Below are 27,168 nucleotides of genomic sequence, written 5' to 3'. Positions count from 1 at the left end.
GAGGATACCGCCACCTGCTGACCGAGCGAATAAACCCTATTATAAACTGAATTGTCGTCATTACAAACGTGTGTTAAATCTGATTTAGCGATAGTCGAGTGTGTTTATGCTTGTCTGTGAGGAGAGGATTGTTGGAATAGTGATGATGATGTGCGCTATCACTGTCAATTGTCAGTAAACACTTAATCTGGCTGATGAATCTACACGTGAGATATTACAAAGTCTGCATTATTAACTCTGTAATTAGGCGCCATTCTTCTTATTTTACGGCGCTGTTGCTCAATCGGGGGACGCCCTCTGTTGAGGAGAAAAGCATGAATTTCTTTGCATACGGATTATCCATTGTTTAAATGTCCCGGGCAGTCGAAAAGGAGGCAGAGCTGTTGAGAAATGCTACGAGCTAACTGGGCGCTAACCGTATCAATCAAATATATTGAATGTCGCAATGTTGGCAAAGAGAGGAAGTGACGTAAGATTTGCGCATGCGGGGTACCGATCGGGTTTCCGGTACGGATCGGGTAGTGACACAGGGCAAGCTAGCCAGACAGAAGTTAACCTCGCCTTGCAACATGGGAAATTGAACCTCCCCCACCCTCATTCAGATCTGGCCTTTGGAACTATTTTGGTTTTCATGTGACGTATGACCCTGAAGGTAAGCGAGTCATGGACTAAAGTAAAACAGTATGTTGGAAGTGCCACGCAATGCTCAATTACATGGGTGGGAGCTAGTGTGTTAGCGCAGTTAGCTCGTTAATGTGTTGGCCGTCCAGCCCCATGCACGGGCGATCCGCGGTAGCTCGTTAACGGAGATTTGTCGTGTTGTGGCGTTAACGTCATTTCAACGAGATTAACGCTGACAGCACTAGTGGGAACACAACGAATATGACTGCACATTTATGCCGACAAACAACAAGCACGCATGCTACAAACTTTACCCGAGTCATTTAGACAGCCGTTAGCACAGGATTCTCCTTATATGTTTAATATGCTGCTGAGAATATAGCCCAGAAGAAGTATAGCTTTTATTTTGGAAAGAGCCATTTCTCTGTAATAAACTCTCTTTTCCAAAGATGAGTGATTCCTCAATCAGATACAGGGCTCGCAAAATCGCTAGCCCGACGTCCCGGGACTAGCGATTTTTCCAGTCGGGCTACCAAAATCTATCTCTGCCCTGCCCGTCGGCCTATCATAGGAAGGAAAAATATATGTCAATGCTTTTGCATTCTTTCGGAAATGTAGCTGGGTAATTACATCATTGGCATCGGTCAGCAGGTGTGAATGTGATAGGCTAAGGACTTCTTTCCGCCTGTGTTGTGATAGACTGGTGATTCACCCAAGGTGTACTCTCCCTTTTGCGCATTGTACACCCCCACCGGCCCAATGCATACCTGAATTGGATAAGGGGATAAGAAAATGAATAAATGACTGATAAAGTCCCCTTTGAATGAAACCCTAAAATGATGAGAATAAAACCAAGCTCGCATCAGACTTCAACTGACAGCCCATTTTTTTAAGTTGTTAAGCAGTTGTTTTAATTTAAAGATTGAGGACAATCCAGGAGGTGTAGAGAGACACACAGAGAGAGCAAGATAGGAAAAATATAATTTAAAACTCTATTTAGTGCAAGTTCTGGCTTATGACCTGCCCTAAATCCTGACTAAAATTTCTCAAATAGACCATTGCAATATACAAAGCAACTGATTCTCACTGTGTTATTTCTGCCCTAAAAAGTTAAAGTGAGATTTAACTTGAATGCTGGCTACAGAGTTTGAGCTAATGGGTTACCACAGAAACAATGCTTTAGTCACTAATGGATGCAAAATAATGCCACACTTGAATTATCTGTCACCTGTGCATGGCTTGTTGGAGCTCACTTTGTCTGCAACCTTATGACCTGTCACTCTTTGGGCAGAAAAAATTCATTTTCCCATTGATGACAGCTGGATCTGCTAATGACTAACATCCGCCTCCCTCAGGATTGCTTCTTTATCAGAGGCCAAAGTGTGAGCAAAACAATATTCCACTAACTCTGGTCTTCCGCTGTTTAATAGAGGACCCATATTAGGTTTGTAATGTAGTTTGTACCCAAAAGAACATTTTGGCTATAATGCCAGGTGTTATTTCTATCATCTGGAATATGCACTTATAGGTGAATTTTAAATCAAGTTGATTTGACCACGGGGAAAAACATAGACGGAAAGGAAATGAAAGCAACTGTTTCATAACATGGTGACAAAACAATATCTGACTGTTCTTATGTGCTAAGAACTGTCCTCCGGCAAATTCATGCAAAACATAGAACTTTGTCAGAAACAGGAAAACACTGGGGAAAGAGACTTGTTTTAGAAATCAATTTGAATAAAAGTCAGACCAGTTTAGCGTGAACAGGGCTCAAGTGAAGGCAAAACTGCTGTGCTTATTTTCATTTAACCCGTACCATGTCTCACAGAGATACGTTAGTCTTTTTTAGAGAAATAGAAACAGGAACCCAAAAATAAATAAGCTGCTTATGTTTAACACATTGTGAATTATATATGTAGGGGATGTTACTGAATTATAGAGTTTTTGATGCTGTGCCATGCTCCAGTAAAAGTGGAATGATTGCTCAAAAGGAAAATTTGGGAATTGTCTCATCTACATTACTTAAAATATCAATTGTGTTTGGTTAGAAGTGCAAATTCCTTCTGCAGACAAGCAATAAAGCGGAGTGTTTTACATACTATGGGCAGGTGTGCTATAAAATTTAGATTATTTCAGTTTAACTATTAAAAAGAAGAAATGAATTATTTGGCTGACTTTTATCTGTAAAGCAATCTTTTGTGGGTTTTTGCATTTAGAGAGACTTGCAACTGGATGTAATAGTCTGAAGATATTCAAATAAAATATGCTTACACACAAAGAGAATGCAGAGTTTAAAGTAACCAAATTTAAAAATTAAGATTCTAACTCTCTTTCCAATTTATTGAATTTCACAATTTAAGCCATTTTTTTACACTGCATGTCAATGACAGATAAGGCCTACTGCAGTATGAAAAATATCAACGTAGGACAGAGTCAGGCTAAAATTAAACACATGTTAGGATTCAGTCACACAGGTCAACAACATCTGCTAACTAAGGAAAAATGTGTTTTGAGTGGTTGGGAGTGGTTGTAAGAGGTCGCTTGTTGTTGACAGGTGAAAATGACTACAAAGGGCTACATGGTGTTACACTGAAACCGTCCTTGCAACTGCTTTGCTCACTAGCAGGTTGCTGTGGTTGGTCCAATAATTTCTATGGAAAATGTCAACATGGCTACAGACACTCACTAACTGCTCACTAAGCAGTGATCCAGTGAAATTGTGAAAATAGTATAATACAAACTAGAAATGATGACTATCAACTAGAGATGGACCGATCCGATATTACGTATCGGTATCGGTCCGATACTGACCTAAATTACTGGATCGGATATCGGAGAGAAAAAAAAAAGTTATCCGATCCATTAAATATCACGAAAGCACCTCACAAAACTTGCAACACGCGTAACTCACCTCAGAACGTTAGCACGTCGGAACAGTATGCATCACGTGATAGAGCGGCTGTGGCATTTGTGACCTGTCGGTGGTCTGGATAGCATGTGGAGCTTCGCTAGCAACCCGGCATTTCATCTCCGACAAAGTTATCCCCGAGAGAAGTAAAGCAAGTGTGTAAGTCCATCTCTGAATGTTTGTAAAGCATTCCTGCGTTAAGCTTAACAAGCGACTGCCTCTTCTTGCTGCTACTTCAATCATGAAACTGCTTAATGATCAGCTGATCGGCTTTTCTGTCGCGACTCCGTCTCTCTGGTTTGTTTTTGGCCCACTTTGCACCAGAAAGAGGAAACCAGCGGCTGAACAACAGCAGCACGTTTAAGCTTGATCAGCTGTTGTTAGAATTTATTTAATATTACTTTCTACTCGAGGATCTTTTGTAGCTGACGGCTGGTAACTGTGCAGGGGCGGATCTAGCAAAGTTTAGCCAGGGGGGCCGATAGGGCATTAACAGGGAAAAGGGGGCACAAAGACATACTTTTCTTTCTTATTCTCATTTAAAATGTCTAGCTTTTAATAAATAATTATCTGACACCCAAAGTTTTAATTTGATGTAAAATGAATAGAAGTCAATTACTGTATATAGTAACTATTAAGTCTAATATACCCTAGTAAGCTATAGTACTTTCTCCTTTGGGAAGGTACCATCTGTGCAGTCTGCAATTTTGTTGAAGAAAGATGTTGAATCTATTTAATATTTCTTGAAAAATAATTGATTTCTGTGCATTTTTTTTCACACTGCATCAAATTAAGGTTGATTACGTCGATTAAGCATCATGAGGTGGAGTGTGAGGGGTGGTTCCCTATTTTTTATTTATTTATTTTTGTTGTTCCTGGGAGTTGGAACCCTATTAGTTAGGTTGCTTAATATTTACGCTAAGTACTCTTTAAAATACCAGAATAGGGAGGATGGTGTAGGTTTAAGTTTATTAGATTGATCAGTATTGCTGAACTATGAAATTTTTTTTTTTTTTGCATACAGGTATAACAGAATAGCTTTAGTGTAGTTGTTGTTTTAAACTTGAGTATGAACTTATACAAAATGCAGCAAGATATTTAAAAAAAAAAAAAACAGTTTTGTTGATTAAAAAACACTATATCGGATTCATATCGGTATCGGCAGATATCCAAATTTATGATATCGGAATCGGTATCGGACATAAAAAAGTGGTATCGTGCCATCTCTACTATCAACCAGCAGCCACTTGCCAACTGGTCAAGGAATATATGTTTCCCTAGCAACCAGAGGTTGGAAGGCTATGACCTTAAGTTGAGCTAACTGGATAATGGACAGGTGGTGAAAATAAGCTTGCTTAGGAGGGAAATGCTTTGTTCCTGCTGCCACCGCAGGAAAAGAGGGCTCTAAGAGCATACAGTAATCAGCTCGCTATGAAGTAAGTAGCCATTGATGCCACCTTTCAGAATCAACACATGAGATTTAAGATCATGCTTCGTTTACCATCAAAAAAAGCTTCCACGTGAACGCCAATTTGTTTCTTAACATTGCTTCAATAAGTAGTGATTATGTGATAAAATTAAACGTCACTGGTTTATATTTGCTCTTACATCAGCTGCACTGAACCGATCACAGATGGATACCAGTATATGACATCTGCAACTAGTTTAAAAACATGACTTCAACGTTGTCTGCATCATTATTCAGTTGACTTTGATTAAGTTTAAAAGCTTAATTGTGTTAAGGAGCAGGAGCTGCTTTCATTTCCTCCCAAAAGTAAAACAAGTGGGAACTTGATTGATTGTATTGATTGGGGTTTCGGGTAAATATCGGGCATATTTCAATTTCAATATATGTAGAAATGAAGATTCTTACGCTAAAGGAAAAACAAAAAAAAAGTGTGAGATAGACCTCCTGTGGAGAAACTGCAGATCTAAATGCTTGAACAGTGCTCGCTGTAGCTATCTATGTGAAAGCTAAAGGTAACAGGGTTCATTTTCACGTACTGCTCAGTTATATTGGGCTAATAAGCAATAAGATTACCGTGCTCCAGTAATAGTTTGTGCACATCCACTGATGTCATTAAGCACTGTGATAAATGAAAAGCTGCAGTCAGTCATTTGGACTGAATAACTTCATACTGTACATATGAAAATGGATTTCTCAAAAAATCAAGCAAACACTATATTGGTCTGACTGAGAATATCACCATTTAATGCTGAAGAACATGTCTGTTATTCCACTTTGGATGTGGGGAGTCTATTTAAAAATGGGACCCCCTCAAGTAAAAAGGCTGACGCGCCTTATTAACATAAGTTTTCTGAAAACAAAAACAAGAAATTCTGCATAGCTGTTTATCTCTGCTGCCTCAGACTAATGGGCTGTTTTTTCTGCTCTGATTTGAGCTGTTTCAGTGAGAACACAACCTGCTGCTTTTCATCATTATCTTTATTACATGTCACTGCCTCTTTTTTGGCGTCTTTTTTTCTGCCATTAACTGTAAAAAAAAAAAATCATCTTCACAAGTAGACATACACAAATTAAGCTGGGGTACATAGCTTACAAAAACTTTTGCTTTTACGTGGGATGAAATCTGGCTTTACATACAGTGGGGCAAAAAAGTATTTAGTCAGCCACCGATTGTGCAAGTTCCCCCACCTAAAATGATGACAGAGGTCAGTAATTTGCACCAGAGGTACACTTCAACTGTGAGAGACAGAATGTGAAAAAAAAAATCCATGAATCCACATGGTAGGATTTGTAAAGAATTTATTCGTAAATCAGGGTGGAAAATAAGTATTTGGTCAATAACAAAAATACAACTCAATACTTTGTAACATAACCTTTGTTGGCAATAACAGAGGTCAAACGTTTACTATAGGTCTTTACCAGGTTTGCACACACAGTAGCTGGTATTTTGGCCCATTCCTCCATGCAGATCTTCTCGAGAGCAGTGATGTTTTGGGGCTGTCGCCGAGCAACACGGACTTTCAACTCCCGCCACAGATTTTCTATGGGGTTGAGGTCTGGAGACTGGCTAGGCCACTCCAGGACTTTCAAATGCTTCTTACGGAGCCACTCCTTTGTTGCCCGGGCGGTGTGTTTTGGATCATTGTCATGTTGGAAGACCCAGCCTCGTTTCATCTTCAAAGTTCTCACTGATGGAAGGAGGTTTTGGCTCAAAATCTCACGATACATGGCCCCATTCATTCTGTCCTTAACACGGATCAGTCGTCCTGTCCCCTTGGCAGAAAAACAGCCCCATAGCATGATGTTTCCACCCCCATGCTTCACAGTAGGTATGGTGTTCTTGGGATGCAACTCAGTATTCTTCTTCCTCCAAACACGACGAGTTGAGTTTATACCAAAAAGTTCTACTTTGGTTTCATCTGACCACATGACATTCTCCCAATCCTCTGCTGTATCATCCATGTGCTCTCTGGCAAACTTCAGACGGGCCTGGACATGCACTGGCTTCAGCAGCGGAACACGTCTGGCACTGCGGGATTTGATTCCCTGCCGTTGTAGTGTGTTACTGATGGTGACCTTTGTTACTTTGGTCCCAGCTCTCTGCAGGTCATTCACCAGGTCCCCCCGTGTGGTTCTGGGATCTTTGCTCACCGTTCTCATGATCATTTTGACCCCACGGGATGAGATCTTGCGTGGAGCCCCAGATCGAGGGAGATTATCAGTGGTCTTGTATGTCTTCCATTTTCTGATGATTGCTCCCACAGTTGATTTTTTCACACCAAGCTGCTTGCCTATTGTAGATTCACTCTTCCCAGTCTGGTGCAGGTCTACAATACTTTTCCTGGTGTCCTTCGAAAGCTCTTTGGTCTTGGCCATGGCGGAGTTTGGAGTCTGACTGTTTGAGGCTGTGGACAGGTGTCTTTTATACAGATGATGAGTTCAAACAAGTGCCATTCATACAGGTAACGAGTGGGGGACAGAAAAGCTTCTTACAGAAGACGTTACAGGTCTGTGAGAGCCAGAGATTTTCCTTGTTTGAGGTGACCAAATACTTATTTTCCACCCTAATTTACGAATAAATTCTTTACAAATCCCACCATGTGAATTCATGGATTTTTTTTTTCACATTCTGTCTCTCACAGTTGAAGTGTACCTCTGGTGCAAATTACTGACCTCTGTCATCATTTTAAGTGGGGGAACTTGCACAATCGGTGGCTGACTAAATACTTTTTTGCCCCACTGTATATAATTGCCAAGTAAACAAGTCTGTGTAATGTTTTGCTTGCTTGCCACCTTCTTTTACAATTCACTGATTCTCTGGCCTGCCAGTCACTTTGCTCCTTATATAAGGTTTTTGGTGATTTTCTCCGCCCTGGCTTTCGCTCCTGTTTATGTGAATATCTCTCTTCTGGCTGCAAAGGGCTGCCGGCCGGAGCAGAGAGGGGAGGCATGCAGGCTTAGAGCCACAGTCAGACCTCAAGAGAAAAGCCTGGCTCCCACACTCCATCCCACAAACTTTTCCATAATGTGAAACCATCGCTCATTCTCTCAACTCTGTCGTCATTCCAAACCGAGGAGATCAGCGCTGTTACCACCCAGTATGATACTGGCAGCAAATGAGCTTTAAGAAAGGAAGAAAGGCAGATCACTATTGTCGAATGAAAACCAGGGAAGTGTAATTTTGGTTATTTTTCTATTTAAATATATATAATTTTGCAAAATATAATTGAGTGTCATGAAGCCCAGTTGAGAGTTGTTTTGAAGCACCTTCAGCTTTCAGCACTACCTGCTGTGGCCAGCCAGGCATGGCACAGGTGGTGCCGTGACCCAGTCCAACGCAAGCTGGCAGAAATCCCTCAGATGTAGACAGTGTAGGAAAAATCATCTCCAGCCAACAACGCAGGGTTGATAAGAGAAGGATTCATTAAGGAAATGCACCAAACTTTGACTCTGGGAGGGGCAGTGAGAGGGGATCTAAGTTCTGGTATCATTTTTAAATTATAGTGATAATAGTAACAGATTAGCCACTTGAAAGTGACCTTAAAATTTTCCAAAAACTAAATCCATGATTTCAGACAGAGGTAGACAAAAGCAGTGTTACAATTTCTGGCTGGTGACGATCAGTTTTGCCAGGCGAAATGACAACTTTTCATCAGCTTTAAAACTTCTAATAAAGAATCAATTGTAACTCTAAAAGTTGGAAATATGCTAACCATCATTTTTACTGCCGATTTTAAATTGTCATTGCTTAAACAAACATTAAATAGGTCCATTTGATGGCTGTGTGTTGAAAAAAAAAGATGAATTTAGATAATAATGTCTAAAGAATGATAAGGACAAAAATTATAGTCAATCTGACTCATTCCTCTTTACCTCTTAATTTTAATGGAACAAGCAAGATGTGTGCTTTATTATTAACAAGCTTAGTAATTAACGTTCACTGAATGAACAGCTCCTTTTGTGCTGGACTGAAATCCTAATCTTGCTGATATTAGTCTGCACCGTGATTTAAAATCTCATCCTTTTTTCCAATCCAGTCCAGAAGCTGCTGCTGTATACTACAAAGAACCAGGGGTCCAGATGAAAATATTGGATTTAACCCTGTCATCTTGCATTTGTATTTTGGAGAAGAAAATCAACAGAGTGTAACATTTTTGTACGTATAGGTTTGCTTTTCTCTTATGTCTGCGGTCACACTGCTTAAAAAACATGCTGCGAAATCTAAAGTTTCACAGGCTTGGTGTTTTTCAGTTGCTAAGCTGTTTGGATGATCACTTTGGTAATTGGCAGGTCTTCCCACCTTCACCCTCACTGAAGTCTAACACTGTTGCTTGCACTGACTGAGCTGACCAGCCTGTGGAAAAACAGAGATCGCCCATGAGAGGAAGAATCTGACATTTGAAGCAGCTGGCAGCAGAGTGCGGAGAAGAAGAACAGAGGACTGTCAACTACCTTGTGAGAGTCCAGGAAAGCTGAGGAAAACTCTGATGGATCAGTAAGATGAAAGGAGGGAAGAAACTAGAAAAGAAGGGATTTCCACAGCTGGCAGTGAGATGAAATGTAAAAGCGCTTTTTTTGATTTCTTAGATGTTAAAAGACTGTTGAACTGTGACAGTGCAGCTGGTCCAGGCTTAACAGCGGAGGTATAACAAACTGCAAAGCTCATACGCTTCGGACTAACCGGCCTACTTGGCCATACCCAGTGCATTTAATTTAAATTTCATGCTGTTTAAAGAGTGCAGCCAGACACTTTAATTCAATTCAGTTTTATTTATATAGCGCCAATTCACGACAACAGTTGCCTCAAGGCGCTTTGCACATTATTCCATGCAAATGTCCACTTCAAATTTAATCAAGGCCACATATGAATTACTTGGATGTTTGCTATCCCTCTGGATCTTATCACACACAAAAATGTAATGCAATTAAATTAATCTTTATTGCATTAAATTGTTAACAGCTGCATGCCAGCACTGTGGGGTATGGATATATTGAACCAGAGCTGACATGAGAGACATGAAATCATGCCCGGTTTTAACATGATTGTTGATTTTTTTTTTTTTTTTCAACAAATGTTGTGATCCAGAAATGTTTTAAACACGAATAATCTCAACTTACTTTTAGTATGATAATAATAATAAACAATTACAGAGAATGAGGTCAGGTCAGTATTTTCCTTTAAAGGCTGCAGAAGAGTTTTGCAATTTGTCAGCATCTTAAAGACATAACAGCCTGAAACTTTGACTCACACGTGACAACTTCTGAGACTGACATCTGGAAAAAAAAAAAGTGAAATTAAACATGAAATATAACTATCAAGGTTGTATAGTTTGATTTGGGGGTTTTTGCGTGGATGCTAACTGAACATTAACTGAAACCTTCTTAATGCTGTTTTGGAAAAGACTTAAACCCTTGTCTGTGCCCTTACTTTACTTATATCTGCACAAGCCCAGTTTCTCAGTGTGAAGAAAAGATTATTATTTCAACAAACTGGCCAATGAGAAATAATAAAATATAAAAATGTATATTTTTAAAAAGCCTGTTTGTTCATATATACAGTGAGCATCCTGTTGGGTAAAAATCAAAGATGAAAATGGCTTCTCCTCGTGTTGAGATATGAACCCGCAACATCTGGTATAACAATTCACCTCACTGTAAAATCTCAAATTCTGTTTCTGTTGTCAGGACCGTTCCAAAACATTCAGTCTGTCAGTTCTCAGCTTCAAACCAGACTTTGACATCTCTTCCTCGTCCGCATCCAGAAACAAAGGTAAACGGAGAAAGATGAGAAAGCGATATGTGTTTCTGTCCGTGTGTGCGTGTGCATCATCATCGCCATCATTAGCTGCATCCCCGGTGGATGTCTTCGGGCGCAGCGGTCAGTCTCTACCAGCGATAGAGTGCCTGATAAAGAGAAAACATCAAGCACAAACCGCCGTCTGAGGCTTCAGAGTGATGAAGGGCAGAAAATGGCACAAAAAATAAATAATTTCTAAATGAATCAGTTTATAAAAATAATACAAGTGTAATAAATCAGAGCATTCAATTCAATTAAAAATGTGACAGAAATAGATCATTTTTTTATTAATATGCTTCCCTATTTATTTATTTATATTTAATTTTCCACTTTTTTTGCCCCATAACAGCTGAGAGAAGAGGAAGAAGACAGGTGGATGAATGGATAATCGATTGATTGGCTTTATTAATCTCTTTGAATTTTATATTTAGCATTTTTCTTAATGCAAATCAATCCGGAGGCTCAACATCCAAGAGAAATGCTTGCTTCTAGAGACCTGAGGCAGCTGGCTAAGCTATCTATCTAAAACTTATACAACTGCTCAGTACTGTTTGCAAGCAAATAAATTAATACTGAAATACATTCATACATTAATATTATAAAAGAAAAAAGTGTTCTATTTTATAAATTAACACCTACACTTCTTTTTAATAATTTTTTATTTTAACTGTCTGACTCTTTCATACACAGCAAAGTAAATCTGGATATACACTAAAAAAGGAAGCAGATGTACTCTTCTTATGCAGTGCATTATCTATCATTACTGACCTATGTCATCAAGCTGCTCTTTCGTCAAGCACCATGACAACCGCACATAATAACCGGCTCACCATTAGATGACTTTTTGCACAGGTTTCTCGGGGTCGTGTAACCTGTGCAGCAGTTAGGAATAAGCAAGTTGAAACTTAACCTTTAACCGCAAAAAATAAATAAATAAAAGTTTCATCAAAAAGAGCTGATTTCACTTACGCATTAATCTCTTGGTGATATCAGTGACTTAGCGGGCTGGACTTCTTAAGGAAAGTTTATCTGATTTTTGTTTGACTATACATCATGGAAAAGGCATCAAGCGTGGAGCTGTTGGATCCCGAAGACAAGAATCATCACTCAAATTCTGACACTGATACAGGCAGTGAGTAAACCATAGGACATGGAAAAGATATCAGTTCGTCTTGTAAAGCTGAGCATGATGGATTGTGCATCGCTGTACAATATAATGCTCAGGAAAATAATACCTGGAACGATATTAAATAACATGAACCCACAAACCCACATACAGCTGCTGAACCATGGCACACAACTTTTTTTTTCTCTCTGTCTTTTTTTTAAGCAAAAATTTTGTCTTTGTCTTCACACGAATCTGCCGGCCTCCTGTTTTAAAAAGCTGCTGAGTGTCTAATGAAAGCACGGTCATAATGAATTCAAGTGAATCTAATTGTCTAAGAGGTTAAGTGTTCCTTTTTAAAAGAGGCCTGACAGGATGTCTGATGTGTCCAGCAATAACTGCACTCATGCAGTGAGAGAAGTAAATAAAGAGACAAATTACTGACAAGGGAGTGTCTCACAAGCTTGTTTTCACAATTGAATCAGCCTTGTTTTCTTTTCCATAAAGCCCATCATTTATTTTCTCACTATATTCTCAATCCTGACTAATGAAAATGAGAAAAAGTAACGCTTCTGCCACAGATTTCCTTTCTAATCATTTTCTCCAACAAAACTATGGATCCAAGGGGCCTCTTCCATCAGCTGACATAGCACAAGAGGCAGGGTCCAGTCCATCACAGGCGCTCACAATGTAGAATCACCAATTAACCTAGCATGCCTGTTTTTGCACTGTGGCAGGAAATCAGTGGCAGAATAGGGAAAAACATGCAAACTCTGCACAGGCAGTGGAGAAAGTGCTAACCACTGCACTACTGTCCCGCCCTCACATTCCTTCCATAATATGAAAATAAACAGTCTTGTCTTGAACCAAATCCTTGGACAATCTGCATAATTACAAATACACTTTATATAAATATATTGGCAGGCTGTTTTTCAGTGTAACACTGTCCCCCAGAGGGCACTGGAGGTTTTGTAGCATGAAGATTCATTTGTCAGGTTCAGGATATTCATTCAAGAGACAGTTTTGAATTTAATGGAAATCCATTTATTACTTTATTAGCCTTATATAACCTTAGGTGATATTTATAGTTGCACAGTTCATGACAAGTGAAGTAGCACAGTGGTGAATGTAAATAATTTAAACCGTCTCCGTTTTTAAGAAACACCACGTTTCATCACCACGTTTTTGTCTGGAGCTTTGGGTGTTATTACACAAGTTGTTTTGATTATGTGTTATGGATGGAAAAACGTAGCATGAAGATTCTCTTTCCGTCTCGGACTTTTGAGGGTTCCACTCAACCCCAGCTCAGTTTGTCGAGATCAACCTGTGCAGCATGGAGGGCCACTAAAATCCTGAAGGAATAGCCGTGGTCGTAGGAAAACTATCTTATGGCACCCTCAGGTAATGACCATCTCACCAAAATGCTGCTTCAGCTGCTCGAGGAAAATGAAGGTTAAGACTGTGTGAGGGATGAGGCGGATAGCTGCAGGAACAAGACCCTGGACACAAATCAAAGCACTATTTCAGTGTCTTAATACTCTGTAGGTTACTACAGCACATAATTAGAAAGAGCTGTATAAAACATCATGTCTGCGTGAATGTGACATCCACCTTGTAGAACGCATTCGGCCCCAGCTTTGCTGTTTCTGTTAAGCAGTGAGACACACTCTGCAACAAGGAGACAAAACACACAAGAGACATGCCAAGCTGTGTCATTTTCCCCATAACCAATGAATAAAACATACATAACATCAGAGTGATGAGGGCGGGAGAACTCAGAGACCTAAATAAGCCAAACTCTCCTGCAAAACCAGATAACAGGAAAAGTCATTTTAAAGACACTCACCCCATACTGAACTTCTGAATTCATTAATCTTGTTTTAACAACATCCAGTGGTTGACAGAGGATTGTAGCAGAGCCACCCTGCGCAAGAACAGAGGGCTTATTTCAGAAAATCATGTGATGTTTGTCTTGCTATGCTATGACAGACGTGAGTCACTTACTGCAAACACACTCGCCAGGAAGTGAGTGAAGATGTTGTCAGTCAAGTAACCAGTAGCCAGAACCAACTCTTTGGACTGGTCGTAGCAGGCGAGCTGCAGGAGCAAAACACACATGTGCTGCGTAAGTTGGCTCGCATTTATGGCTTTCTGTTTTGTTTCTTTATTTTTTAAAGAAGTGTATAATTTCCAAGAAAATACTTAAAAAAAATATCAGTGAAATAGACCTAAAACCCAAAATGTAGTTTTGGTTTAAATGCTGTAGGCTAATCTGTGTCCTTCCTGCCACAGAACAAGAGCAAACTACACAGTGGATATACAGTTGTGGTCAGAAGTTCGTGGGTACTCAACATGGGCATAAATGTCATGGTGATTTAGGGCCTTTAATGATTTCTTTGAAGTTTTCTTTCTCCAGGGTGGAATGATTGTGCATAGATCTTTAAAGACATTAAAAAACAAGAATTGGATGCACAAGTTTTAATTTATTAGGATTTCCTCCAATCCATGCAGGGTCAAAAGTATACACACAGGCTCAAACATTTACATACGCTCACTTAAATCTTAATAAGTGACGCTGAAGGCCCTACAATGTTTTTACTAACTTAACAACACCAAGGCCTGTTAACATCTCGTTAGTGATCATGATTGTCTCCAACTGGTAGTTTCTCTTTGCCAGAGAAAAAGGAATTTCTTTGACAGCACTTACTGGTCTGAGCAGTATTCAGAATTTTGGCATTTTGCATGATAATTACATGCAGTATAACTTTTAGGATTATACTGACTGATTTTAAAATTTAAAAAATACCAACATTTAAATGTATAGATTTTTTTAATTGAACTTTATGCGTAGCCTCTAAAATATATTTCCCTACATAACAAGCTAAGAAAAACTGAATAAACACAGTTTAATCAGCTGACTATCTGCATATTTAGCCATTACAGATTTATTTATGGCAATAATTGTTGGGCATAAAAATTATAACATTAAGGCCATTATGGTTCTGTCTTACAGTTTGCTGTTACTGCTCAAAAATTCACAGTTTCACTATATTTGCAGTCACTGTTGTCTTGTAGGGCAGTTTATGACTTTACCTGTCCAACAGACACCAGTGCACCTCTCGAAGAAGCCATTGAAGCACCAGAAAACAGTTTCCTCAGCCCCTCTAAAAAGCACATTTCAGAAGGATGAACATTGTAAAGAAATCTTTAGTCAGTATTTGTTCTCTTGAGTTTAAGGATTGTGGATTTTAAACTTGTGACAGAACATACAAAGGAAATAAAAATAAAGCTTTAATGGTACGTTTAATGGTAGAAGCTTTTATGGACTTTACCTTCCTTACAGACACGTAAGAGCCCATCAAACACATGAGCATAACTGTAAAAAGGGAAAAAACTATCTTACAATATGGTTATTTGGAAAGAACTATAATTGTCTGTAATTATGATTCAGGATGTATTCCCATTTTTCGTGCACTTACTTTCTTCTGAACTCTGCTGCCATCTTGACGTCATTCTGCATTCTGTAAAGATGAGAGATTTCAAAGCCGGTTGTCTGTCAGCACGTGCAGCCTTAACACTGATTGTCTTGCTTCTGCACTCTGGGAAAATTGACCATCTAAAATTGGAAGGCTTTTATGCCACCACAACTTTTTTTCTTGTGTAGTTTGTACTTTCCCCAGCTATCTTCCTTTCACTTCACAACATTTCTACAGGTACCTACTTTGGATGTTATGTTAGAAACCCCTTAACCCCTTAACTTGTGTTTAGAAATATATATACACTCACAGACACTTTGTTAGATAGTACCACGTTTGACCCCTTTTGCATTCAGAACTGCCTTCATGGCATTGACAAGATAGCACCATGTCAGTTGCTGCAGATTTGTCAGTTGCACATCTATGATCTGCATCTCCTGTTCCACCACATCCCAAATGAGCCCTGGAGACCTTTTTGATACAGTGCGTGCTGGACATGTTCAGCAACAATATTCAGGCTGCCTGTGGCATTTAAATGATGCTCAGCTGGTAATAGGGATCCCAACGTTTGCACCAAAAGCAGCAGCATGATGATACCAGGATGAATCAATGTTTTCCTGTTGTTTATGACAAATTCTGACCCTACTATCCAAATGTCAAAGCGGAAAAAGTCATCAGACCAGACATTTTTCCAACCTTCTGTTGCCCATTTTTTTTCTTTTATTTATTTTCAATTTTCATAACAATCAAAACACAAAATAGCATACACTGGACATGGTTACATCTGTGCAATCAGTAAGGAGAAATACAAAGACAGAAAAGTATCCAAGTACTAAGAACAAAATAAATAAGGGGTTGTGTAAAACTTAGCAGACGCACAAAAGAGAAAGGGCAACTGTCTGTTAGATTCTGTCCTTTGTTTTCTCTGCAACCTCAATCCACTCTTGCTGAAACTTTCCTTGACAGTTATTATTCCTTACCATCAGTGATTCACAGGAAGCAGTGTCTTTAACCATTCTATGAACTCTGGTTTAGTGTGGCTCCTCCAAAGGCAAAGAATAACCTAAGAAGCACAGGGTAAAACAGCCCAAGCTCCCAGTCGGCACAACTGAGGCAACTCTGGTAAAGGCCTATGTAGCGACTATCCAATACAATGAATTACTTGAAGATCAACAGTCCCTGAAATACTCCGACTAGCCTATCTGGCAGCAACAACCATACCACCTTCAAAGTCGCTTCTGTCACCATTCTTCCTCATTTTGATGTTCTCTTTGAACTTCAGCAGGTCATCTTGATCACGTCTACATGTCTAAATGCACTGAGTTCCTCTCATGTAATTGGCTGATGAGATATTTGTGATGAGCAGTTGGACAGGTGTACCTAATGAAGTGATCCGTGTTCGTGTATCCTTTGTTACTTTTTGGTATTTTTCTTTTTCTATTATTGTTTGTTTTTTGGTCATCAAGCACTCGCACAAAAGTACGGTGGACAGAAACCGCAAAACCCCAAAAGTTATAAACAACATTTTTAAAATGCTCAAGATAATAAAACGGCCACTTAAATGGACCAGAACAAACTAAAAATAAATGTAGGCTTTTATTAGTAATATGTTTCATGATTCAGTTTCAATTTAATCTCCATTTAAATGTATATTAAATATTCATAGAATTATTATAACTATTAAAGCATTTTGACAACAAAATGAATCACTTTTATCTCACGGCTGGAATGACAGCAAATTTAGACCTTAAACAGCAATGTAGTGGATGCACTGAACTATAAAATATAAACTATGACTTTTATGTGGTGAACCACAAAAATACATTCGATTCTACATGTGAAGTGCAAACAGATACAAAGACATAAACACTGTATCTCACCTTACATTCACCAGGTCAGTTGGGGTCCCAATGAAACCACCTGTAAAACCTGATGAAGGAAAAACAACATCTTTAAATGCAATTTTAAGTATAAAATGAAACAACATCTTTAAATAAAATGTAAGCTATTTTCCACCATTTACCTCCAAAGGCACCCAGGAGGACTTTCTGGTGGAAAGGCATAGGACCTTTATTTTTTCTCTTCATCTTATCCCTGACGGTCTCGTAAATGGCAAATCGTGACAAAGAATATGTCATCTGGACAAATGAATAAATAAAAACAGCTATGTCAAAGAGAGGAAGAGTGTGCGGCTGGTAAAGGTTTTATGGAAATGAGTGTTGTTTTTGACCTGCCGGCAGAGGGAAGCAGTGAGCCCGCTGTAGAGAGCCAGAAAACCCTCTCTTCTCACTACGTTAAGAGTCATCCCAATCATCCTCATCCTCACTTCCTGCTGTGTTTGCAAGTGGACCTGGAAGCAACCATAAGGAAGCAGCACTAAGAGTCAGTGGCACTTTTAGTGAGAATTGGCCTTAGATATATGTAAGGTTCCTGTCTTTAAAACCGTTAATATCTAGTCTGAAAATATATCTCACGCTCTAATATTACCAGCACCATTCAGTCCGCATCCTAAATTAAAGAAAACCAATGCAATAAGTGGATAATAGCTGCAAGAAATAAAAAACTGTGCCACTAAACATACACTACAAATGTTACTATCATTTAAAGCACCTTAAGGAATCAAAGCAAGCCTAATGATTGCCAATATAAAGGCAATTTGGCTGCATAATAGCCAAGTGAAATTCTAAGAAACTGCTAAAATGAATATTGCTACAACACATTATTCCAAATTTTATCATCAGCAAGTAAATAGAAAACCAAAATAGCCAAAATAGACACATCAGTGAGGCCTATCTGGATCTATTTTGTCTCTGCCGAATGGAAGGATTGTGCTCTGGTGTTAATTCAAATTCGATAAGCTCTATAATTTACCTTTATCAAATCCAGTGGATGGGTTACACAGGCTGCTGCACTGGACGAGACCCCACCAAAATACCAACGAGAGACACGGTTCTCCTGCATGCTGTCAGTGAGGCAAACTCTAGAGGGGGAAAAAACCAAAGGGTCGACTTCTCAGAGGCTCAAAGGACAACTTTGCCCGAGGGTGCTCCTTTCATCGTTTTTCCCCTCAGCACTTCTGGTGATGCGTGGCCACAATTCATCTTAAAAGTCGACGGGAGTCATCTCAATGTAAATCTGTATTTTTGTTTCTTTTGAAGCAGTGGACAGACAAATATAATGAGTGTCCCTCTGTACTTACTCCATGTTTGTGTGCCAAGAAGAAGAGGGGTGCAGCTGGTTCATGGGAGAAAGTGTACGTGACCAATATAAAAATAGTAAGCGGGCTTGACCGCTGCTGTAGTTTTGAAATTGTGGCCGACACACTGACATGGAGCAAAGGTCTCGAAGTTTAAACAAATATTTGTCAAGGATAGATTTGTCTAATTATAGCATTCAGACTTCAGGTCATAAGCACAAAAGGTTACAAGGTTACAACATTTTGAACAATGGGTCAGTGATGCACAGCAACATTATTTATTATTTTTATACTTTTCTGAAAGTTTCTACAGCTAATGCAACCGTCTGGGTTGTTGAACATGACATGATTTTAAATGAGTGCTATGAATGACCAGCCTGGCACAGCAGCACTTGGGCTGACTCAGAGGGGGGGCACTCATGACAGATGATACAAACAGCAACTGGATACCCACTCCAAGTTGGAGCAAAGGTAAGATGTGAGCAGACACAGGCAGGAATGGGTAATGACAGCTAGCAATAGTCAGAACTGAGATTTAGGTTTCTGTCTAATGCTTTAACATGAGTTGTTGTTGCTGGGCCTCTTTTAGGGAGCTGTTTGATCAGATTGGGGGTGGTTGCAATTTGGCCTACCGTCTGTGAAATAAATGAGATGGGCAAAACGATAACTGCAAGGTCCAGAATAAAAATGAAGTTGAATGAACAACAGGCTTAACCTTCATGGTTGATAGGATTTATTGCAGGCCTGCTCCATTATTTTCTGCTGGCTGTAGCTACACCGGTTGAGATTGCAATCAAGTCAGACTGCAGACATTAATCTACTGCACATGAATCCAAATCTTTAAGGGTACACTGAGATTAAATAACAAGAACCAACTAGGAGTTAGGTCTATATGGATGTTATATTGCGTTGATGCTGGATGTCTGCAGTTGGTGGACCGTAGGCTGACCTCAGTCACTTGAAGTGTAGGAGAGTGATATGCTGCTGCCCTCTGCTTTATGCTAAATTGCTGCATTAAATTGCATACAGCTGGATTTTGTTTTTATCATAAAGTGAGTTAAAATGAAACCTGCGACTGATTTGATGTGGTGACTTCCTTCAGCAGTCCAGGCCAGGCTTGCAATGCTATGACCCAGCCAGAAGCCATCATCACTAACACAGCAAAGTATCGTTTTCATTCTCCAGGACAATTTTCTACGACTCTCATCAGGACTAAAGGGTTTTCCCTCCTCACTGTAGGAAAACTGGATGACAAGCCATTTCTTTCACATGTTCTTCACAGAGTTTTTAATCACTTATGTTGCGTTGCTCTTTCTCATGTTTCATCTGTACACATCTGTCTTCATTCTTCCTGCTCTCCATCTGTGCTTTGCATTTGTTCTTGTGACAGATGTAAAAACAGACTGTATTCTCTCTAAGATTTAGATGTGTCACGATAGATTAAGTCCGAGTGTTGACATAAAAACTAAACATGTTAAATTATCAAAGCACTAAAATTTACATTTAGGTTTAACCTTAAAAAAAACTAAAAGCAAAACTCCGTCATGATTTGGCACACATACCTTCATCGGGGAATGAAACAGAGTTAATGAAATCACTCGATCCTTCTACTTGTGGTGTTTCACCATTAGGGATTTCCCATTAATTATATTCCCCCAATGATAAGCTTCTTCCACCCAGGATCAAAGTGGAATATTCCACCAGTGAAACGATATAAGAGCAATCTTCAACACCTGGACCGATACAGGAGCCCAAAAGGATCAATAAGCCCAGAATATTCACCAATCCAACAGGAGTGAAATACTCCACTGTTTATCCTCAGCACTCTTTGTGCTAAAAACACATCAGTTCCCAGGTCCTGAATCCTTCCTGATGCTTCAGTTACAAAAAATTGCTGAGACTACTTGATTAAAACAACTAGCCAACATATCTACTGGGAAAAAGCACTATAAAAAAACTGTTATATTAACATTATACTGCCATGATAGCAGGTATGAAATTGAGCCCCTTCAATGTTCTCTACATACTTCTTGACATGTATGTCCTTGCAACCTCTAGTGTCCATAAGTACAAAGCACCTGACTCCTCACCTTCTCCTATAACTATAATTAATCAGAAATTGTTTATATTCTTCAGGTTTTTCTTTTTACAGTCAGCAGTCTGCAGGTGATTTTGTGCAGGGTTAGCAGTTTATGTTCCTTATGTGAACCCCATTGAAGAGACAGATTCTCCAAGAGGAAAAGCAGTCCAACACTAGTTTTAAAATAACTGTGTATAATTTTTCTTCTTTACATGCTGACTTTTGCAGACAAAATAAGATTGTCTACCTACAGCAACTAAATGCATGTAGACATTAAATGGGCAGAATGAAAAGCAGATTTAAAGGACTTTGAAAGTGACATAGCTCGTAATGACAGCTGGGCTGGACCGAGTACTTAACTGCTGATCTGCTGGGGTTTTCTCACACGACCATCTCTAAGGTCTCTTCTGACATCTCAGTGTGAGATGTCAGAAGAGAATGAGTGTCTCCTTTCATCTGATAGGACAGCAACAATAATTTAAACAACCACTTGTTACAACCAAGGTATGCAGAAGAGCATCTGTGAACAAATCAGACCTTGATGCACATGGGTTACAGCAGCACAAGACCACACTGGTTGCCACTTATGCCAGCTAAGAGCAGGGAACTAAAAGTAGAGTTTGCACAGATTCATGAAAACCGTTTTTTGTTCCGAAGGCAAAAGGGGTTCAGAGGAAGGTATACCTAATTAAGTGTCCAGTTAGTGTAAATGGCGTAAATTACTTTCTCTCCAAATCATACATCATCACAGATACTGAAGCTTTTTTCCCTCTTTTAGGAAAACCTACTCATTTCTGTTCATTTCAACACTAAGGTTTACTCAGAAACAAAATGACATGCAAGTGCTGTTATCCAGCGTTATTAAGACCTCTGGTGGACAACCGCAGTAAAGCATTATCTAGTGAAATTCACTGTTCCACTATAAATGTTCAGTCAACACAGCACACATGAAATCTTGATTACACTCATCAAGTTTTCCATAAATTCAGCCACACGACCAATAACACATAAGAGCAAAATAATTATTTCAACTTTAATCACATTATTAACATTTCAATGAGATTTATCTGGACTCAACCCTGCCATTCTCTGAACTACACACAGTATCTGGTGCTCCTCAACATCAGTCATCTGTATCAACCTGGAAACCACAAGATTTAACCTTGTGAGAAGATTAAACACAAAGAATTACAAAGTAATTTCAGCCTCTTTCAGACATGCGCTCCTTCCCATTGATCTGACAGCATCTTGGTGTGGTGATGGTTTCGTGTCCATCAGCACCCTGATCACGCCTCTGGACGCAATAAATTTCAACCGTAGCAACTATGCATGCATCTTTGGAGAGTTACTCAGCTCACAGGAGAATGCAATTAAAAGCAGAAACGTTTACATCGTTTCTAATTTGGAATATGATTCAAGCATTCTTCCTAATTCAGAAGAAAGCTTTTTAGAGCATGCATGTGGGGGGGTAGGGTACAGCTCTCTCTGCAACACCACGCAGCATATGCAGCTCTTTGTAACAATGACAGAGAGAGAAGTTCTCTCAGTCTGTCGCAGGAAGGTCAGATAGAAACCAGAGGAACATTAATGTGATCAATGACCGCCGATTGACACAATGCCATTACTGCAATGTTATTCATTACATGTCTGAAAAAGGCGTTACTCTGCATCCAACCAATCTCCTTAGCTTGTTTGTGACACGTGTATCAGACAAGCGAACCACCAAACAGTGCGGCGGCACATCTGCGAAGGCTGCGTGCTGGAGAGTTCAGTCTCAGCTGTGCCGTCCCGACCTGACGTTGTAAGGGGACGGCGTTAATGTCAGAAGGCATTTGTTTCCATTTCTCTTACGATCCACGTCTTTGTCGTACAAAAAAAAAAAAAAAAGGGAGGAAAGAAAACAAATAAAAAGAAATAAACTCAAGGATGAAGTGCATGAGTAGTAAAATGATGGCGAACAGTGGGCATAAGGGCAGACGAGATCTACTCCAACTCCACGGTGCCACCTGCTGCCTCCAGGGCTGCTTTTAATTTCTCTGCCTCTTCTTTGGATACGTTGGCCCGGATTTCCTGTGGAAGAGACTCCACTAGTTTCTTAGCCTGTTTCAAATAAAGAGGGCGGAGAAAAAAAAAAAAAACAATTAGTGAAATTAACAAATTTGTGCTTTGAGAAGCTTTAACACTGCAGACAAAGCAAATTACACTATACACAATGTTTGCTTGTAGTTACTGCTCACAATAAAAAGAAAGAAATTAGGAACACTTGATCACCACAATACAACAAATTCATATCAATCTGTCAAGTTAGAAACTGTTGGGAATGCATTTCACCCACTTTGGTGCAAATAAAGGGACAACAGGTTCACTGCAAAGCCAACACCACAGACAACCTCTGTGAGCAAAGGACCCACTAAAAGACGTCAACCCATGCTACCCACGTGCCCTCTGACAGTTTGTTTAGAGGAATGCACATGACGAGCTTGCTGGAGGTCATGTAGTAGGACTGACAATTCTTTGCTCAGAGGAGCAGACACTGATGCCCTTGATATCCTTCTACAGCCCTGTTCAGCCTTCCTTGTGTAACAGCCCACCTGCATCACCTCACCACTCTTGAGAACATGCTGGGAGACATAGCAAACCTACTCATAACAGCACGAATGGATGTGTCATCCTGGATGAGCTGGACTGCATGTACTGTTTTATGCTACCAGCAGTGAGATTTTCATTTGCACCAAAGCAGCTGAAACTGATTCACAAAATAAATTGGACTGATTTTGCAGACTATTATGTAATAATATATGCATATTATTACCTCCAAAGCGTCATCTCATAAACATTTTATATCTCACATTCTAACACCGGCCCACTGCTTTTTGCCAAAAGCTACAATAAGCCCGCTTAAATAGCTCCAACAGTGAGACTTACCTGCACCAGATTCAAGCCCTGGATGCAGTTTTTCACTTCCTTTATAAGCTTTACTTTTTCAGCAGCTTTCAATTCTGTCAATTTTACTGTAAAGTGAGTCTTCTCCTTCTTTGCTGGTGCCACCTCCTCCTCTGCAGCCTAGTTGCAAAAGGAACACAATCGAGGTCATTTAACTGTGCGCACGGAGCCTCGTTGGCCACATCAACTATGAGTGGCTTTAAATTCTTAAGCTAGACATCTGAAAAAGAAGAATAATGATGTATGTTGCTACTTAAGCCATTAATGATTTATAAGGCAGTCTTCAGAACTTCCCTTTAAAAACAATTATCAATACCTGAGCTGCAGGAGCAGCTAATGTCGCCATCGCCCCCATCGGCATCATTCCGACACTCTCAATGTTCAGAGTTTTCTGTGTTAAAGACAAACAAGTTATCACTCAACATTTAACACAAACGGACAGCAAGAAGCTCAGACAAAGTGCACTGTGGTTTTAGGTTTCCCACAAACCTTGAGGAGTTCGTTGAGATCGGACACCTCTAACAAGGTGAGGCTGGCTATGTCACTGACAAGCTGCTGGATTTTGGGGGAATACTGTTTGGGGGCTCCATCTAGAGGAGGGGTGGCGATGGCATCTGAAGACGAGGCTGGACTGGTTTTCAGAAGTCTGAGAGCACATAAGGCTGGTGTCTGCCGTTGAAGCTGTTGCCTGGGAAAGTGAAAAGCGGTTAGCTAAACGGCAGACTGTATCCACATATTCAGTATGGTGTGGATCACACCTGGCATCATCCACTGCTTTACAAAACAATCCTTCTTACATTTAGAGTGCAGACTGCCTAACTTATGCATAATTAATGGTCTCAATTTGCAAACCACCAAATAACCCCTCAAGCTTCTCACTGTGTAAAGACAGTAGCTATTACTATGAGATGGGTTTGCTTTCTTATTTCACCTGGAGGACACTTTTATGCTTATTGCTTTGCAGTTTAACAGCTCAAACAAATTATGGTAATTTGGCAAGCAAAAACCCTGAAATTCCAGTTTTGCATCAGCAAATAATGCTATACAAAAACACCACACCACAAAGGATTTGGCAGGATTCTGCAGGTACTGGCTAGCTTTGGTTGGAGAGTCACGCATCCCTGGTAAGAATAGTAAGAAGAGATTTGTTGTATGTTATATGCGAGATGGCACAAATGGTAAATGGCCTGCATTTGTATAGCGCTTTACTCAGTCCCTAAGGACCCCAAAGCGCTTTACACTACATTCAGTCATTCACACACAGGCAACGGCAAGCTACATTGTAGCCGCAGCTGCCCTGGGGCGCACTGACAGAGGCGAGGCTGCCGGACACTGGCGCCACCGGACTGGTTGACATTATGGCAAGTACCTGTGAGCTAAGAAATCAACCATTATATTCTGGCAGTAAGGACAGATTTCAGGAATATTGTAGGTTTATTACAAAAGTACACTCTGCAACACGAATATCCAACTTGAAAACCTTTGGAACACGATCAAGTTTCATGTAAGCAGAATGTACAATAATAATATCAACTGAATTATAACCCTCACAGATGCAATTTATTTACCCGTTCTGTGTTACACCTTCCCTGTTGAGGTTACAATTGCATTATATAACAAAGGTTATATATCAGCTCAATCTTCTTTGTTACCCATCATCGTTTAGCAACCTCGCTATTCTATGAATGCAGGACTGTAATCAAAGAAAGTATGCAGACCTAGAAATGCACTGTGGAAGGGGGGCAGGAAGCTCAGTCCTGTTGGTAAAACTGACAGCACGGTGGTTCTTCATGCCTTCTCAAACATCTCAGACTTGGAATTTCACACTAACAGACGTGGACAGCTCAGCTGAGCAGTTGCTCTTCATTGATTGCATGGAGACCAGTTGGATGAGGGATGTGCAGACGATGCACTTATAGTGTCTGATGGTTACAACAAATTGTCAGGCATGTGGACAACCCACCCCCAAAGCTTCCCATTCTACTTGTGATTACAAAATTTAAGTCCCTTTACCCCCAAACAAACCCCTGGGTACTTGCAGGCAAAAAAAAAAATTTAATAAATACAAAAATAAAAAAAATAGTTGTGCAAAGGGCAGTCAGCCTCCATGTAACCAGGGCGACACTGGAGGAAACTACAGCTTTGGCTGAGAGGTCCTGATAAGGATGAAGAGAGAGAAGCGCTCCAGGACAAGCCATGGTGGCTTACATCATAAAATCTCCAGCTGACAGTCTGGACATGTCTGTTTTAAGACACAACTGCCTCTTTTACACACATGGCATTGAAAGTCTCAAGACTCCCGAAAAACCCCAGTTAAAACTCTAGTCAGTTTTAACAGGGTAATGTAGCCTATCAAGCTATAAAAAATGTTTTAAAAAAAATCACCCAGAGTATTTTTACTACTGTCAAATACCAGAAAAGTCCCATTTGACCAGTGTAGGTAAGAAAAAAAAAAGGTCAAAGCCATGCTTCTCTTAGATTTTTTTTAAGACGAAGCCTGCGTTTTGTGTCATTAGTCGGACAGCAGGGCTCAATTGGTCACGTTGTTCAAGTTGAAGCCTGCGATGGAACCCTTAACGTCGGCTAACCTACTTAGCACACAGCCGCAAACCACTAAACTCATTTCTGTGCTCACACAACGCGCATCGTCTGTCTTTAGACGAATTAAAAAGACAACATCGTTGATATTGTTCTCCATCCAAATTAAGCGGCAGCAGTGGCCGGCTCTCTGCCCTTGAAGCCGCAGACACTCGGATACAGGTGTACTCCGCCTGTTACGTACCGATGCGTGCTGGCTGCGACTCGCAGCGCGGTGCGGAGGCAGCGGCTGGTGCAGAACATGCCGACGGTAAATGGAGCCGGTGGTCCTCTCTCTGAGAAACAGACAAATTTATCACACACACGTCTCCTTCCAGCGGATCCTCTGCCTCAAAAGCACATGGCGTCCCCTCTACTCCTGACCTACCCACAATGCATTGCGTGAACTGTTAAAAAACCTCAATTCAACTGCTACGGGAGCCCACAAGGGACAATGAATGTGCGTGAGAGAGCGACAGAAAGAAAGTAAGTTTGAAATAATAATGATAATAATAATAATAAGAAGAAGAATAAGAAGAATAAGAATAATAAGAATAATAATAATAATATGTCCAGTCTCATCTTTCCATCTCTAGCATTATCACTTCAATGACATGCAATGACTCATAGTGCTCCATTATCTGTTTTTCCATCCAGGTGTCTTTACTGCATTGGCAGTGTGGTTGGGATCATTCTAATGCTCAAAAATTAAGCTGTTACAGTCACATGCTTTCCAGGTGGAATTGCATAGTGGATCAACATCTGAAGGGATTTTGCTGTGTTCAGAATTCATCAGCTTTGACATTATCCACAACACCACTGGCTCAGATTCAGCCCGAAACCATGTCAGATCCAGATCCGAGGTCCTGTGTTTGGACTTTCTTAACAAGGCTTAACAAAAGAAAAGAAAAAAATAGTAAATGAGTGAAAAGTCAGAATTGGAGAATTATTGGTCAAGACCACTTTAAAAATGTAAAGTGGACTGGCTCCTTGCAAG

At 40.0% G+C, this 27,168-nt stretch overlaps 2 protein-coding genes and 1 long non-coding RNA gene across 3 annotated transcripts; 1 reads left to right on the top strand and 2 right to left on the bottom strand.

The window, feature by feature from the left end:
- The first annotated feature begins 514 nt into the window (after positions 1-514).
- LOC143418381 (uncharacterized) lies at positions 515-10,275 on the top strand. Its single transcript, XR_013098378.1, has 3 exons — positions 515-652; positions 9,035-9,153; positions 9,288-10,275. It is a non-coding gene; the product is annotated as an uncharacterized LOC143418381 (long non-coding RNA).
- A 2,100-nt stretch (positions 10,276-12,375) lies between these two features.
- Positions 12,376-18,621, bottom strand: slc25a10a (solute carrier family 25 member 10a). Its single transcript, XM_012921358.5, has 11 exons — positions 18,247-18,621; positions 17,606-17,725; positions 17,399-17,513; positions 17,256-17,304; positions 15,379-15,420; positions 15,232-15,275; positions 14,993-15,063; positions 13,904-13,996; positions 13,746-13,823; positions 13,511-13,567; positions 12,376-13,398 (listed from the first exon to the last, which is right to left on the bottom strand). The coding sequence occupies exons 1-11, from the start codon at positions 18,334-18,336 to the stop codon at positions 13,297-13,299; spliced, it is 861 nt and encodes a 286-aa protein (XP_012776812.1). The 5' UTR covers positions 18,337-18,621; the 3' UTR covers positions 12,376-13,296.
- Positions 18,622-21,670: 3,049 nt separating this feature from the next.
- mrpl12 (mitochondrial ribosomal protein L12) lies at positions 21,671-26,593 on the bottom strand. The gene is made up of 5 exons (XM_024801427.2): positions 26,377-26,593; positions 24,084-24,282; positions 23,911-23,985; positions 23,577-23,714; positions 21,671-22,751 (listed from the first exon to the last, which is right to left on the bottom strand). The coding sequence occupies exons 1-5, from the start codon at positions 26,433-26,435 to the stop codon at positions 22,635-22,637; spliced, it is 588 nt and encodes a 195-aa protein (XP_024657195.1). The 5' UTR covers positions 26,436-26,593; the 3' UTR covers positions 21,671-22,634.
- Between the last annotated feature and the right edge of the window lie 575 nt (positions 26,594-27,168).

The sequence above is a fragment of the Maylandia zebra genome, linkage group LG4 (assembly GCF_041146795.1).
Source record: "Maylandia zebra isolate NMK-2024a linkage group LG4, Mzebra_GT3a, whole genome shotgun sequence".
Lineage (NCBI taxonomy): Eukaryota > Metazoa > Chordata > Actinopteri > Cichliformes > Cichlidae > Maylandia > Maylandia zebra.
Note: the sequence above shows the minus strand (reverse complement) of the source record. Positions and strands in the feature narration are given on the sequence as shown.

Excerpts from the sequence above, each read along its gene's own strand:
- slc25a10a (XM_012921358.5), bottom strand. The coding sequence starts at position 18,336 with ATGCAGGAGAACCGTGTCTCTCGTTGGTATTTTGGTGGGGTCTCGTCC. Across the intron at positions 17,514-17,605 it reads CTGCTTCCCTCTGCCGGCAG|ATGACATATTCTTTGTCACG; the intron begins GTCAAAAACAAC and ends TCATTTGTCCAG. Across the intron at positions 13,399-13,510 it reads GGCCGAATGCGTTCTACAAG|GGTCTTGTTCCTGCAGCTAT; the intron begins GTGGATGTCACA and ends ATTTGTGTCCAG.
- mrpl12 (XM_024801427.2), bottom strand. The coding sequence starts at position 26,435 with ATGTTCTGCACCAGCCGCTGCCTCCGCACCGCGCTGCGAGTCGCAGCC. Across the intron at positions 24,283-26,376 it reads GTCGCAGCCAGCACGCATCG|GCAACAGCTTCAACGGCAGA; the intron begins GTACGTAACAGG and ends TCACTTTCCCAG. Across the intron at positions 22,752-23,576 it reads AGGGCTTGAATCTGGTGCAG|GCTAAGAAACTAGTGGAGTC; the intron begins GTAAGTCTCACT and ends TATTTGAAACAG.